At 36.5% G+C, this 15,286-nt stretch overlaps 1 protein-coding gene across 4 annotated transcripts in view; it reads left to right on the top strand.

Moving 5' to 3' along the window:
• HMCN1 (hemicentin 1) overlaps positions 1 to 15,286 on the top strand; it is a 538,357-nt gene that overhangs the window by 370,823 nt on the left and 152,248 nt on the right. For all 4 annotated transcript variants that reach the window (XM_070384783.1, XM_070384782.1, XM_070384784.1 and 1 more), the window contains 3 exons: positions 2,988 to 3,101; positions 3,798 to 3,884; positions 11,949 to 12,140. In XM_070384783.1, the coding sequence (XP_070240884.1) occupies positions 2,988 to 3,101; positions 3,798 to 3,884; positions 11,949 to 12,140 (393 nt within the window). The remainder of the gene's footprint in view (positions 1 to 2,987; positions 3,102 to 3,797; positions 3,885 to 11,948; positions 12,141 to 15,286) is intronic.

The following is a 15,286-nucleotide window of genomic DNA, read 5'->3' as shown; positions in this document are numbered from 1 at the left end:
ATTGCTGTAGTTGTTATATTCATTGCCTATAATTAAATATATAAATGAAAAAATTATTAGCAATGTTTATTGCCTATAATGGACTTCCCAGTGGTAAAGAATCTGCCTACTGATGCAGGAGACACAGGTTCAATTCCTGGCTCAGGAACATCCCCTGGAGAGCAGAATGGCAATCCACTCCAGTATTCTTGCCAGGATAATCCCATAGACAGAGGAGCCTGGCAGGCCCCAGTCCTTGGAGTCACAGAGTTAGACACAACTGAGCATGCACACATTACCTACAACACTAGATCTATGCGCTCCGGCAAGTTACTTCACTTTGCTAACCTCCGTTCTTCACTTGTAAGTGAAGATAGTAGTAGTATTTAGGGGTTTTTATAAAGATGAGTTAATATGTGTAAAGCAGCTAACACAGTGCCTGCTTATATCCTAAGCATCCAATAACGTGTTTGCCTTTATTGTCATAGACAACCTGCTAAAAAGTTTGGGTCTCCCTATCCTGGGAAACCTTCCCATGTCCTACAGTGCATTCATTTTCTTGAGACTTCCATCCTCTGTTGATCTTAGAGAATGCATACTGATGGCAAAGATTTTATTATAATTTGGTTACCAAAAACCTGGACACTTTATCTTCTTCTCTTAAAAATATCCTTGTTTTTGCATTCTCAATTGCTGAAAAAGTAGGAAACTTTTTAAATATAACTACATTAGAGCTCCTGGAAATGAAAAAGTCAAGACAGAGTGATGTACTCTGGCTTATAATAGATTCACAGGAGTAGTGTTTTGGTTTTATCGTATAGTTTTGTTTTGCTTGACTAGCAAATGGAGATCCCTGAGCGAACACAGTAGAAGTATTTCACCTTGTGACGCTGCCAGAGGAGTCATTCAGTTTTACAGTCTGAACATGTGTGCTGTGCAGTTGATGACTGAGAATCAGATGAATGGTGTATGACTCGTTCCTTGATCGGCTGCATGTTCCTGTTTCATTAAGATTAGTTCTCCTGAGACGTTAAGTCAAGTTTTTCATTGTTGAAGCCTCTGTTATTGTTATGAAGTTACCTGCCAAGAACAGATAGCTGACTATAAAATTTAATAGGTACAAGAAATGTCTCCATCTAATTTACTGTCATCTTTTTTTATTTTTTTGTCTTTCACTGGAATGAGGGAGAGGACCAGGAAACAAAGAGAAAAGAAAGATCATGAGATTTATGAGGTTGAGGTTTGCTGAGCCAGCAATTACTCATAAAAATCGTATTGTTTTAATAATATCTTTCAACTGGCATCATATTATGGTCTCACAGTCTCACTAATTTGAAGTAGCAGTGAGTGCTTGAATCTTTTCTTAATTAATATGTTTTTTGACATGTTTAGAGAATTTTTGTATTCAACTTTGCTTACTTAAATTCAACTGAGAGAAAAGACTAAATTTGGTAGTAGATGCTAAACAAAGTTCATCTTTCAATGGGTTGAGGATAAGTAGGTTGCTTAAAGGGGAAAAAAAAAAGCTCAATGAGGACTTGCTTTGTTTATAAAAACAGAAAGCAGATGGAAATTCCTGATGAATTCAGATCCAGGTGAATATTTACAAGAAAATTTTATGTTTAACCATTTCAATTGTTTTAGTTCAAATTCAGGGTACTAAGCAAAAATATACCAAATGAAAAATTATTACAAAATCTAAGAAATGATTTACATTTTGTTCTTAGAAATTACTTCTCAAATGATTTAAAGGACTCTGCTCTTTCAGCATATTTCTTTGTTCTCTGCTGGCTTTGTTTCAGTCTCATTTGCTGACTCCTCTTTCCTTGATCCTTAAGAGGAATTTTCCTCCAGATCACACCCTTCAGCATATCAGTTTCATTCCTAGTCTACCAGTCTTTCTTCATTATGTAGAATTCAGAATATAAGGAGGAAAAAAATCAGAGTCATGCTAATAAGGGAGGTGGCCCTCATAAACTTTGATATAAATAGCTCTAGAATTCCATGAAACTCAAATTGAAAACTGGTTGTCAGTCTTCATGGTTTCATCCATCTCTTGTATAATTGATGTCATTCCAATCTGGGTTGTTGGTGTAGTATTCTTTCTAATGTTTCCATTTCATATGTTCCATGGAAAACTGGGAATCTTTTCCTAAACATTCTGTCACAGTTGTTTTTCTGAAGTATGAATCATACCATGACTTTGTTTGTTTACATACTTCCATAGCCTTAGTGCAGAGAAGGCAATGGCACCCCACTCTAGTACTCTTGCCTGGAAAATCCCATGGACAGAGGAGCCTGGTAGTCTACAGTCCATGGGGTCACGAGGAGTCGGACACGACTGAGCGACTTCACTTTAACTTTTCACTTTCATGCATTGGAGAAGGAAATGGTAACCCACTCCAGTGTTCTTGCCTGGAGAATCCCAGGGACGGGGGAGCCTGGTGGGCTGCCGTCCATGGGGTCACACAGAGTCGGACAGGACTGAAGCGACTTAGTGATAGCGATGGCCTTTAGTGAACATAATAAATCCTACATTCCTTAACTTAGCGTTTGAAGACCCACAGAATCCTCAGAATTGGCCACACTCCAGCTAGTTTCATCTCTCACTGTCTTCTCCCCTGTTCTGTTTTAGGTGCCACACCTACTTTCTACCTCTGTATCCTCGTGCTCCAGCTACAGTGGTATCTTTTGACTCCTTTCTGTGTTAAAGTATACTTTACCTTGCAAGATTATGTTCAAACATCACCTCTGTGAAACTCCATTTCTTGCTTGATGTCACCTGGGTTATATTAACTTTCTTTGTCCATTAAACTGGAAAATTGTTCTGAATTATCCATTCTGTTATATACAGCCTCAAAATGTGATATTTATTAAAAACTCGACATAAATACATTTTAAAAGACTTTGAAGTGAATTGATTAAATTTTACTAAAATTCAGCATTGCATGGCAAACTTGTAAAGTTGCAGATTTCTTTTTGAGTCATCCGGTGGTTTGCTTCTCCAGGAGGTAGGATTCTGCGATTGATGCAGACCAGAACAGAAGATGCTGGCCAGTATACATGTGTTGTAAGAAACGCAGCTGGTGAAGAAAGAAAAATCTTCCGGCTTTCAGTATTAGGTATTTATACAGTTTACAATATTGACTCAGTGGACCTGAGTTTGAGCAAACTCTGGTAGATGGTGAAGGACAGGGAAGCCTGGCGTGCTGCAGTCTGCAGTCCATGGGGTCACAAAGAGTCAGACATGACTGAGTGATTGAACAACAGCAGAAAAAAATAAAATTGTCTTAAACACATTGTGGAAGCAGATTTAACATTTATCTGCAGCTTGATCTTATATTTATATATTCTTTGGCCCCTGGATTGCCACTCTTGGCAAGAATTCAATGTTAGAATGGTTTGTATGTAATCAGTTGGATTAAAATGGCTGAAATGCCATGTCTTGTCAGTTCACAATTGTTCACCATTGTTCTAAGGCTGTGATAACTTTTTTAATGTGAGTGTGTATCTGAATTGTAGAGAGAGAAATAAGTGTCTCATAGATTTTGTTACTCATTGACTTCTTGACAGATTTATCTGGATTTTATGATTTACATATAATAAAATTCATTATAATTGAATTTATGACATGTAACTTTATAGTTTATCTTAGAATTGATCAAGCAATATGGTAACATTATTCTAGTAAACAAATAATAATGAGAATTTGGATTGTTTTAAAGGGTACAGCTTAATAAAAAAATATAAAATAGATACCTATAAATAACCAAATTGCTGTTATAATTGTTCCTTTTTCTGTCTTTTTTTTTTCAAAGTACCACCTCACATCATGGGTGAAAATACATTTGAAGATGTGAAAGTAAAAGAGAAGCAGAGTGTTACACTGACTTGTGAAGTGACAGGTAAGGGGCTCAGCTCTTTGATTTTTCCTCAGCTCACTGGCTATTCATTGCCTTCACTTAACATCACAATTAGTTGAGAATAATCAAGGCATTTGAAATTGAATTCTAGACCAGTATAGGTGGTAGAAATATAGGAAAAAATCTTTCAGATTCTATGGAGATAAAAAGGAAATTCTTAACAGTGAAAAAAGGAAGGGAGAGAAGCATGGAACAGAGACAGAAAAAGAAATACATGCTGGTCTTTTCTTTCAATTAGGTAAATTGTTTTTCTTTTTTAAGTCTTCTGTTTGTGGGTAGGATTTTTCTTTCCCACCTCCTATTATTTTTTCTTTCATCCCCATGTTTGCACCTTCCTTTCCTTTTTACTGCTTTCTTCAAAGAAATAATTTTGGTGAAAGGATAGCATCATTAATAGTTACCCACCATCAATTATGATCAAAAATGTCACCTTTAGTTAACATGTTTGTGTATAATAAAGTGAATGGAGATGAATAAAAATGAAAATTCTAAAGCTTTTACTGGCTTTCTCCATGAATCATTGTGTTGCATGTAATACAAATAAATATGTGAGAGAACATTTCCAAGACCATCTCTTTAGTGAAGGCATGACCTTGCAGTTTTAATGGAACAACTGGAGCAGCCCATACATTTTACAGAACGTAAGAGTTGTAAGGAAGAGTCAATGGATGTATTGCTTTGTTGTTTAGATGCCCCATAATACATTTATGAAAGCAAGGAAGTATTTTCATTTCAGAAAGGCAGATATAAAAACTGTCACGTATACATTATGTAACCTGTTTTCTTCTTTATTTAAAACGATGTGGTAACAACTCTTGCATAGAGACCATCTGCCTAAATTTTATAACATCTTATCTTGAGACTTCTAGCTTCTTCTTAATGTTTCACTTGGTTTTTAGAAATTTCTTTTTTATTTTTGTTTCATCAAGATATAATTGATATATAGTATTGCGTAACTGTAAGGTGAACAACATAAGGATTTTACACACACACACAGACTACCACACTGTTAACACCCATCACCTCACACAGCTGCACACTTCTTTTGTGATTATAACTTTCATGATCTACTTTCTTGTAGCTTTCAAATATACAATAAGTATTGTTAACTGTAATCATGATTATTATCTTGTTATTTGAAGTTTGTGCTTTCTGACCACCTTCACTTATTTATCCCACCTCCAACCCCCTCCCTATACAATCACTAATGGGTTCTCAGTTTCTGTGACTTTGATTTTATTAGATTCCATGTATAAGAGAGATCAGACAGTATTTGTCTTTGTCTGTCTGACTTATTTCACTTAGCATAATGTCCTCAAGGTTTATCCATGTTGTCACAAATGTTAGGATTTCTTTTTCATGGCTGGATAATACTAAAAAAATATATATATATATATATATATACACACATATATATCAGATCAGATCAGTCGCTCAGTCGTGTCCGACTCTTTGCGACCCCATGAATCGCAGCACGCCAGGCCTCCCTGTCCATCACCAACTCCCGGAGTTCACTCAGACTCACGTCCATCGAGTCAGTGATGCCATCCAGCCATCTCATCCTCTGTCGTCCCCTTCTCCTTTTGTCCCCAATCCCTCCCAGCATCAGAGTCTTTTCCAATGAGTCAACTCTTCACATGAGATGGCCAAAGTACTGGAGTTTCAGCTTTAGCATCATTCCTTCCAAAGAAATCCCAGAGCTGATCTCCTTTAGAATGGACTGGTTGGATCTCCTTGAAGTCCAAGGGACTCTCAAGAGTCTTCTCCAACACCACAGTTCAAAAGCATCAATTCTTCAGCGCTCAGCCTTCTTCATAGTCCAACTCTCACATCCATACATGACCACTGGAAAAACCACAGCCTTGACTAGACGGACCTTTGTTGGCAAAGTAATGTCTCTGCTTCTGAATATGCTATCTAGATTGGTCATAACTTTCCTTCCAAGGAGTAAGTGCCTTTTAATTTCATGGCTGCAGTCACCATCTGTAGTGATTTTGGAGCCCAGAAAAATAAAGTCTGGCACTGTTTCCACTGTTTCCCCATCTATTTCCCATGAAGTGGTGGGACCGGATGCCATGATCTTCGTTCTCTGAATGTTGAGCTTTAAGCCAACTTTTTCACTCTCCACTTTCACTTTCATCAAGAGGCTTTTGAGTTCCTCTTCACTTTCTGCCATAAGGGTGGTGTCATCTGCATATCTGAGGTTATTGATATTTCTCCCGGCAATCTTGATTCCAGTTTGTGTTTCTTCCAGTCCAGCGATTCTCATGATGTACTCTGCATATAAGTTAAATAAACAGGGTGACAATACACAGCCTTGACAAACTCCTCTTCCTATTTGGAACCAATCTGTTGTTCCATGTCCAGTTCTAACTGTTGCTTCCTGACCTGCATACAGATTTCTCAATAGGCAGGTCAGGTGGTCTGGTATTCCCATCTCTTTCAGAATTTTCCACAGTTTATTGTGATCCACATAGTCAAAGGCTTTGGCATAGTCAATAAAGCAGAAATAGATGCTTTTCTGGAACTCTCTTGCTTTTTCCATGATCCAGTCATAAACACTATATATATGTGTGTATATATATAGTATTTAATATTAGTATTATATATTGTAGAATAATAGTGTTTAATAATAACATTAAATTATATGTAGAGTTTTGTATATGTCGCATTATCTTTATCCAGTCATCTATCCATGGACACTTCGTTTGTTTCCTTGTCTTGGCTATTGTGAATAATGCTGCAGTGAACATGGTAATGCAGATGTCTCTTTTGAGATAGTGATTTCATTTTCTTCAGATTGTTGAACACATAGTAATTCTATTTTCAGTTTTTTGAGGAACTGTGGTACTGTTTTCCGTAGAGGTTATACCAATTTACATTCCCTCCAAAGGTGTACAAGGATTCCTTTTTTTCACATCCTCATCAACACTTGCCATTGACTGTATTTTTTTTTTAATTTTTATTGGACTGTAGTCAATTTACGATGTTGTGTTAGTCTTAGGAGTATAGCAAAGTGAATCTGATATACGTGTATCCACTCTTTTTTAGATTCTTTTCCCATATAGGTCATTAGAGTATAAAGTAGAGTTCTTTGTGCCATCCAGTAGATCTTTGTTAGTTATCTGAGTTCTTTGTGCCATATAATAGGTCCTTATTAGTTACCTGTCTGATATATAGTAGTGTGTATATGCCAGTCCCAGCCTTCCAATTTATCTGTCCCCTCTCTTATTCCCTAGTCACCATAAGTTTATGTTCTACATCTGTAACTCCTATGTTTTTGGTAATAGCTATTCTAACAAGTGTAAAGTGCTATCTCATTGTGCTTTTATTTGTTTTTCCTGGATGATTAGTGACATTGAACAGCTTTCCTTGTACCTGTCAGCCATTTGAATATCTTCTTTGCAAAAATATCTATTCAGGCCCTTTGCCAAATTTTTAATTGGATCCTTTGTATGTTTGTGTGTGTGTGTGTGTTTTGCTGTTGAGTTATATGAGTTCCTTACATATTTTGAATATTAACCACTTTATCAGATAGTGGCTTGCAAATACTTTTCCTGTTTTATAGTTGCCATTTCATTTTGTTGATGGTTTCTTGGCTGTATAGAGTTTTTTCGTTTGATATAGTCCTGTTTGTTTGTTTTGGCTTTTGTTGCCTATACTTCTGGTGTCATATCTTAGAAATCATTGCCAAGACCAGTGTCAGAGAGCTTTGTCCCTATGTTGTCTTTCAGGAGTTTAAGGGTTTCAGGTCATACATTTAAGTCTTTGATCCATTTCAAGTTAATTTTTATGAGTAGTGTAAGATATGGATCTAGTTTCATTCTTTTTGCATGTGAATACCCAGTTCTCCCACCACAACTTATTGAAGAGACTGTTTTTTTCCATTGAGTATTCTTAACCATCCTGACAGAGAAGGCAATGGCACCCCACTCCAGTACTCTTGCCTGGAAAATCCCATGGATGGAGGAGCCTGGTAGGCTGCAGTCCATGGGGTCGCTAAGAGTCGGGCACGACTGAGCGACTTCACTTTCACTTTTCACTTTTATGCATTGGAGAAGGAAATGGCAACCCACTCCAGTATTCTTGCCTGGAGAATCCCAGGGATGGAGGAGCCTGGTGGGCTGCCATCTATGGGGTCACACATGGTTGGACAGGACTGAAGCAACTTAGCAGCAGCAGCAGCAGCAACCCTCCTGATTGTGTATGTATCAGTTTCTTTCCATTTATAATTCTGTTCCATTGGTCTGTGTGTCTTTTTTATGGAATACCTTACTGGTTTGATGACTGGAGCTTTGTAATATAGTTTTAAATGAGGATATGTGATGCTTCTCATTTTGTTCTTCCTTCTCAGGATCGCTTTGGCCATTGAGGATCTTTTGTAATTCCAAACAAATTTTAAGATTTTTTTTTTCCTGTACCTGTTTAAAAAAAATGCCATGGGAATCTTCATAGGGATTGTATTGGACCTATAAATAACTTTGAGTAATATGGACATTTTAACAATATTAATTCTTCCAGCCCATGAATACAAGATATCTGTCCATTTATTTGTGTCTTCTTTTATTTATTTCATCAGTGTCTTATAGTTTTCAATATAGGGATCTTTCACTTCCTTGATTATATTTATTACTAAGTTTTTTTTTGGTTTTGATGCTATTGTAAATTAGATTTTTTAAAATTTCTTTTGCAGATAATTTGTTGTTAGTGTGTAAAATGCTACTGATTTTTATCTTGATTTTGTATCTGAAGCTTTACTGAATTTGTTAATTAAAGCTAATAGATTTTTTTTGGTGGAATCTTTAGGATTTTCTCTATAACCATGCCATTTACAAACAGAGACAACTTCTTCCTTTCCAATACTGATGCCTTTTCTTTTTTGTGTGTGATTATATGGCTCATATTTCTAATACTGTGTTGAATAGGAATGGTGAGAATGGGCACTCCCATCTTGGTCTTAAAGAAAAAACTTTTACTCTTTCACCATTCAGTATGATGTTAGCTGCAGAGTTGTTATATGGCCTATTTTATATTGAAGAATGTTCCTTCTATATACGATTTGTTGAGATTTTTTTTTAATCATGAACAGATGTTGAATTTTGTCAAAAGCTTCTGTGCATCTACTGATATGGATATATGATTTTTATCTTTCATTCTGTTGATGTGATGTATTATATTTTCTGTGTGTCTTGAACCATCCTTGAATCCCAGGGATGAATCCCATTTGATCATGGTACATGATCCTTTTAATTTAATGTTGAATTCCATTTTCTAGTTTTTGTTTTTGTTTTTTTTTTTTTGAGAATTTTTGTTTTGTATTCATCAGGGATATTGGCCTGTAGTTTTCTTTCTTACCTGACTTTGGTATCAGGGTAATGCTGGCCTTCTCAAATGAGTTTGGGAATGTTCCCTTGTCAATTTTTTAAAGAGTCTGGGAAGAATTGATATTAGTTCCTTTTTAAAGACTTGGTAAAATTTATCACTGAAACCATCTGGTCTCAGCTTTTCCCTTTTGGGAGGTTTTAGATTTCTGGTTTAATGTCCTTACTAGTAATTGGTCTGTTTAAAATTTTCTGTGTTCTCATGGTTTAGTCTTGGCAGGTTTTATATTGCTAAGAATTTATTCCTTTTCCCCTGGATTGTTCAACTCGTTGGCTATAATTTTGGAGAGTAGTCTCTTATGATTCTTGTAGTTCTGTGGTATCAGTTGTAATGTCTCCTCTTTCATTTGTAATCTTATTTATTTTGATGCTCTTTCATCTCTCTTTTTTTCTTAGTCTAGCTAAAGGTTTATGAATTTTATTTTTTCAAAGAACCAGTGTTAGTTTTATATCTTTTCTGTTGTTTTCTTGTACTCGATTTCATTTATTTCTGCTCTAATATCTAATTTATTTCCGTTTAAGAATGCCATGTTTAATTTCTTAGAAGACTGGTCTGGTGGTGGTTTTGGTTTTTGTTTGTTACTCTCAGGTTTTGTTTGCTTGGGAAAACCTCTTATTCATATTTTTTCAGCTTTAGTATTCTTGGTTGACTGGCTTTTGTTTTTTTTTTTTTTTTTAGAGTATCTTAGGCCAGTCTCTCTTAGCCTTCTAAGTTTCTTATGAGAAATCTGCCTATACTCTTACTTACCGGAGTTCCCTTGTGTGTGATATGTTGCTTTCCTCTTACTGCATTCAAAATTTAGTTATAATGTATTTAAATGTAGCCCTTTTTAGTTCAACCTATTTGGGATCTTATGGGGCTCATGAACGTGAATGTCTATTTGGGGAATTTTTCAGACATTATCACTTTAAATATACTTTCTCTTGCTTTCTCATTCTCTTTTCCTTCTGGGATTCCCATAATGTATATATTGTTTTGGTGATAGTACTTCCTAACTCCTGTAGGCTTTCTTCATGTTTCTTTATTCTTTTTTTTCATTTTGATGCTCTGATTAGATAACTTCCAATATTCTAGTTCACTGATTATTTCTTTTGCTTGGTCAAGTCTGAAGTTGAGGCTTTCTTTTGAATTCTTTAGTTCGGTCATTGTATTCTTTAGCCCTAGGATTTGTTTGTTTGGTTGTGGGGGTTTTGTTTTTTCTCTGTGGTTTCTATTTCTTTGTTGAACTTCTCATTTTGTTTGTGCATTATTTTCTTAATTTTGTTTACTAGTCTTCTTTAAGAGGATTATTCATAGATCTCCACATTTTTAGGGTCAATTGTTTTGTTATTGGGGCTTTATTAGTTTCTTATGAAGTGTCATGTTTAACCAATCCCTTGCAGTGGTGTCTGCACACTTGAGGGTCTCCAATTCCAGACTTTAAAGGTTTGCTTCAGCAGAGATAGTTCTTCACCATGCAACTCAACTTGGGATTCTGTCTGGGTCAGCTGGTAGCATGCTTGCACGGATGGGCCTTTCTGTCAGGGTCTCTATTTGGGTGAGGCCCGCGGTCTCTTCCTGAAATGTGAGGTCAGGACACGGAGTGCCATGTGTCTATACTCAGCAATTAGGTGAACCTGTGAGCTTGCTTTCTTGCCCTGTTAGGGCTAAAGAACAGACTTCATTGCCAATACAGTTGAGCTTAATATATCATCCTAGTCCACTTTCCTAACAGAACTTGTTTTTATAGTTCTACATTTTCAAAATAAAAAAATCTGAGCAATTTAAAACAGTATTTTTAAAAGTCCCATTAAAATATGAAAGGTATTTTTTCTAAAGGCTATAAATATTAAAGGATAGTACTATGTATTTCTGTCTTTCTACTTATCTATATATCTATGCTAGAATCCTGGTATAAACACAAAATACCTGCTTGTTGAATTGTTTAATTAAAGGCTTTCCTTATTTGCAGCTTTCCCCCCAAAATATAAAATCTTCTTTAGAAATTTAATATGCATATAAAGGTATTCATGAGTAACAATTTTAGTAAAAATGTATGCTCCATTCTTTTTTAAATGTATTTTATTATGAAAATATTTAATTGTAATAACCTAAGGTATGGGGGCGGGGTGTGTGTGTGTGTTAGTCATTCAGATGTGTCTGACTCTGCAGTCCCATGGACTGTAGCCCGCCAGGCTCCTCTGTCTATGGACTTCTCCAGGCAAGAGTACTGGAATGGGTAGCCATAGGGATCTTTCTAACCCAGGGATCAAGCTCAGGTCTCCTGCATTGCAGGCAGATTTTTTACCATCTGAGCCACCAGGGAAGCCCAAGGTATGGTATAAATTTAGTTAAACACAAAGACTAATATAACTATTTCACTTGTAGATTTTAAAAATATAAGCATGATTATTATTGTAAATTCATTTATGTTAGCAAATTTATTTTAAAATGAATAGCTTTCCATTCTTTTAGAAGTAGAATAATTAAAAAGGGAAATGAATGAAAAATGCATCCCTTTCTTTATTTTTTAATTTTGTATTGGAGTATAATCCAGATAAAACCATAATGTGAAAAGATTCATGTACCCCAGTGTTCATTGCAGCACTGTTTAAATTGCATCCTTTTAGTTACCAATTGTAGACGTGATAATTAGCCAGCACTCAGAAATGTCTTTTGTTACAGGGAATCCAGTACCAGAAATAACATGGCATAAAGATGGTCAGCTCCTGAAAGAAGATGACACTCATCATCTTATGTCTGGTGGCCGTTTTCTTCAAATTGTGAATGCCCAAGTGTCACACACCGGAAGATACACATGTTTGGCATCTAATACAGCTGGTGACAAGAGCAAAAGTTTCAGTCTTAATGTGTTGGGTAGGTGTAAGCATTGCTTCAAATCTTGACAAATCAGCCATGGTAACAAGTTCAATTCCCTTCTTTTATTGTTTAGTTAGTATTTCTACCTGGACCAGAGCTTGTGTACATTTGCTTATTTTCTTTCATTAATTAATTTGTACATTCATTCATTCCATTTGGCATACCTACCGTTTCCAGGACTGTGTTTTGTACCAAGCACAACTATGAATAAGATATACATTAAATAAATAGTAATAAAGGAAAAACAAATACTAGTAAAAGAGAAGCAGGTTAACAATGAAAGGAGCTCAATGTGAGATATTTTATCATTTCTTTGGGGGAGTCTGCCATTATTGGTAATTGTACATACTGGAATCTCTGTTGGTAACTAAGATGAAGAATAAATGTGGACAAGCTCATGAAAATTTTATGCTTGCTCATGAGTGATAATGAATTAACACAATCCCTTGTGAGGCTGAAGGGTTAAAACAGCATTAAAATGCTTTTATTTTAGAAATGTGTTTCCTCTGTCTTAAAACACATCATCTCTTCTTCCCTTTGCTAACTTATATATCAGTACTGGGGGCTGCTCGTACTGGGGTGGGCGACTGCTGTAGATTTTCTTTTCCTTCACATAACATGCTGCTCCTCTGTTTTTATGTGTGTTTATCTATTTGTTTGCTAACTCATTAATACCTAAAAAATCTTAGAGGGTACTACTGTGCAGTAAATTACCTGGAAATTGCAATTTTTTGTTTTTTACCATTTGATTAATGATTCTTTTTCCTAGATAAATTCCCTCCCCTGGAGATTAATGTGCAATGTGTAAATTCTATATTGAGTCAGTGATGAGCTGTGAAGATTCCCAGGTTAAAACATACACTGAGACCACAAGTGTAGGTTTTAAATCTCAAATGGCTTCCTTCTCATTTAACACAGATGACTTGTACATTTGAATATCAAGCCCTTTGAACACAAGAAAAACTATACCATGAAAACAAATGGTCTAAGAATGGTGAAATAACTGTACGTTCAGTTTCTGCAGCATTAAAGTTATACTTATTTCTCAAAAATAACATTAAAATAGAGTCCAGATTTCTGCTCACATTAGAAATTTAAAGTGTACCACCTAAATATATTGCATTTGATTACTGATATCAAAACGTGTTTCATTCTACTAAAACAGACTGACTATAATTGAGGATGCAAATTCTGGCTATTTTTTAATTTCTTTACTTGTATGTTATGATAGTTACTGGCTAGACTAGTGGAATAGCTAGTCTCATACAGGATACAGTCCTCAGGCAGCTTACAGTCTAGTTGAGTAGAAGAGACATGTCAGCCAGAAAAGCTAAGTCAGAATACTGGATAATGTATAAGTAAGTATTAAATGAATACTATATATAAGTAATACTTATATAAAATATAAACTCCCTAAGGCAAAGCTGTTTTTATCTTGAAAAAATATAGCCCCAGCACCTGTTACCTGAATCAATAACAACGAGAGTTCGTGAGCCAATTGTCCTGTAACAAACTCATCTTCCCTGCATGCCCATCAGTGTTTGAAAGTCAAATACCCAGCCCGGGATTTCCTCCCCGCTGCTGTAGCCTGCTGCTTCTCTTAGATCTCTAAATTCCTCATGACCCCTTCCTCCCACCAGTGATTGACCTCCCAGTACTGGCTCATGTCCAGATCCTACCCCTGTCCTCTGGAAACTAGATTTCAAACTCATTCCAGCTCCTTGCAGTAATTGAACTCTGACTCTTCCCAGGAGACATCAGCTCCCTGGGGATTCTCTCCAGTGGGGATCACTTATTCTTTATCACAGGCATCTCAAGTTATATTATCTGACTATATTCCTTCCTCCACTTCCTACTCGCTTTCTGGTTGCTTATTTCTTGCCATTCTCATTCATTCATTGAAGATGAGGGATCTGAATCAAAGTCTTCTTTTCACCAACTTCATAAAAAGTTAAGGCTATTTAAGTGTGTATTTGCAAGTTCTAGTCTACCCAGCCATACTTTAGTGTTCTTACCCTTTGTTTTCCTAGAGGGTGAATTATCCTTTTTGTTCACAGTTACTGCTTCTGCCCTTCATCCTGTATCTTGTCCCACTTCTTTGGTCTGTCAGTCATACCCATTGTCTGCCTTACCTCCAGCTTCATCTTCTGTTGCCTCCATCACTTCATATAGTCAACACTCCGTCTGTCCATCTTATCCCACTAAAAACAAGCTTCTGCCCACACCATTCTTGATACTACTGTTGTAAGACTACCTGCTGTTAGATCAAACATTGTTCAATTCTTATGTTCATGGTTGGATCCCTAAATGATGTATCCCTTTCTCCTGGACACTGTCCTTCCCTAGTTATCCTTGCACACCTTTGGTTGCTATCTTTCTCTCTCCTTTATGAACTCTTACTTAATCCATCTCTTAAACGTTAGGTCCCCTTATGTTTCATCCTTATTTCATTGCTCATTTTACTGTAGTCTCATCAGGTAACAAATTTAATTCCCAGAGGTTTAATTATCATTTCCTATCAACTGGAGACTTTTTAAAATCCATACCTGCCACCCAGATCTTTCTCCCAAGGTTCAGATTTCTATATACAATTGCTTGTTGGACATTTCTACCTGGAATTCTCACAAGCGTTTAGTCAGACTGAAAAAACCATCTTCCCCTCCTGAATGTGCAGGTCTTTCCATATTTTCTCTTTGTTTTGCCTCAGGGCAATTTACCTAGGTTCATTCCCAAGCACAAAAATTGGAAGTTACCTTTGACTTTGGTTTCTTAGCCCCTTAAGTTCTATCATCAAGTCCTGACAGTTGGTTTTCTAAATCCTTCTTTAGTTGTCCCCTCCTCTCTGTTCCTTTCTCCACTGCTCTAGTTCAGATCAGATCAGATCAGTCGCTCAGTCATGTCTGACTCTTTGCGACCCCATGAATCGCAGCACGCCAGGCCTCCCTGTCCATCACCAACTCCCGGAGTTCACTCAGACTCACGTCCATCGAGTCAGTGATGCCATCCAGCCATCTCATCCTCTGTCGTCCCCTTCTCCTCCTGCCCTCAATCCCTCCCAGCATCAGAGTCTTTTCCAATGAGTCAACTCTTCACATGAGGTGGCCAAAGTCCTGGAGTTTCAGCTTCAGCATCATTCCTTCCAA

The sequence above is a fragment of the Bos mutus genome, chromosome 16 (genome assembly GCF_027580195.1).
Source record: "Bos mutus isolate GX-2022 chromosome 16, NWIPB_WYAK_1.1, whole genome shotgun sequence".
Classification (NCBI taxonomy): domain Eukaryota; kingdom Metazoa; phylum Chordata; class Mammalia; order Artiodactyla; family Bovidae; genus Bos; species Bos mutus.
The sequence above is the reverse complement of the archived record's forward strand: the minus strand, read 5'-3'. Positions and strand labels throughout refer to the sequence as shown.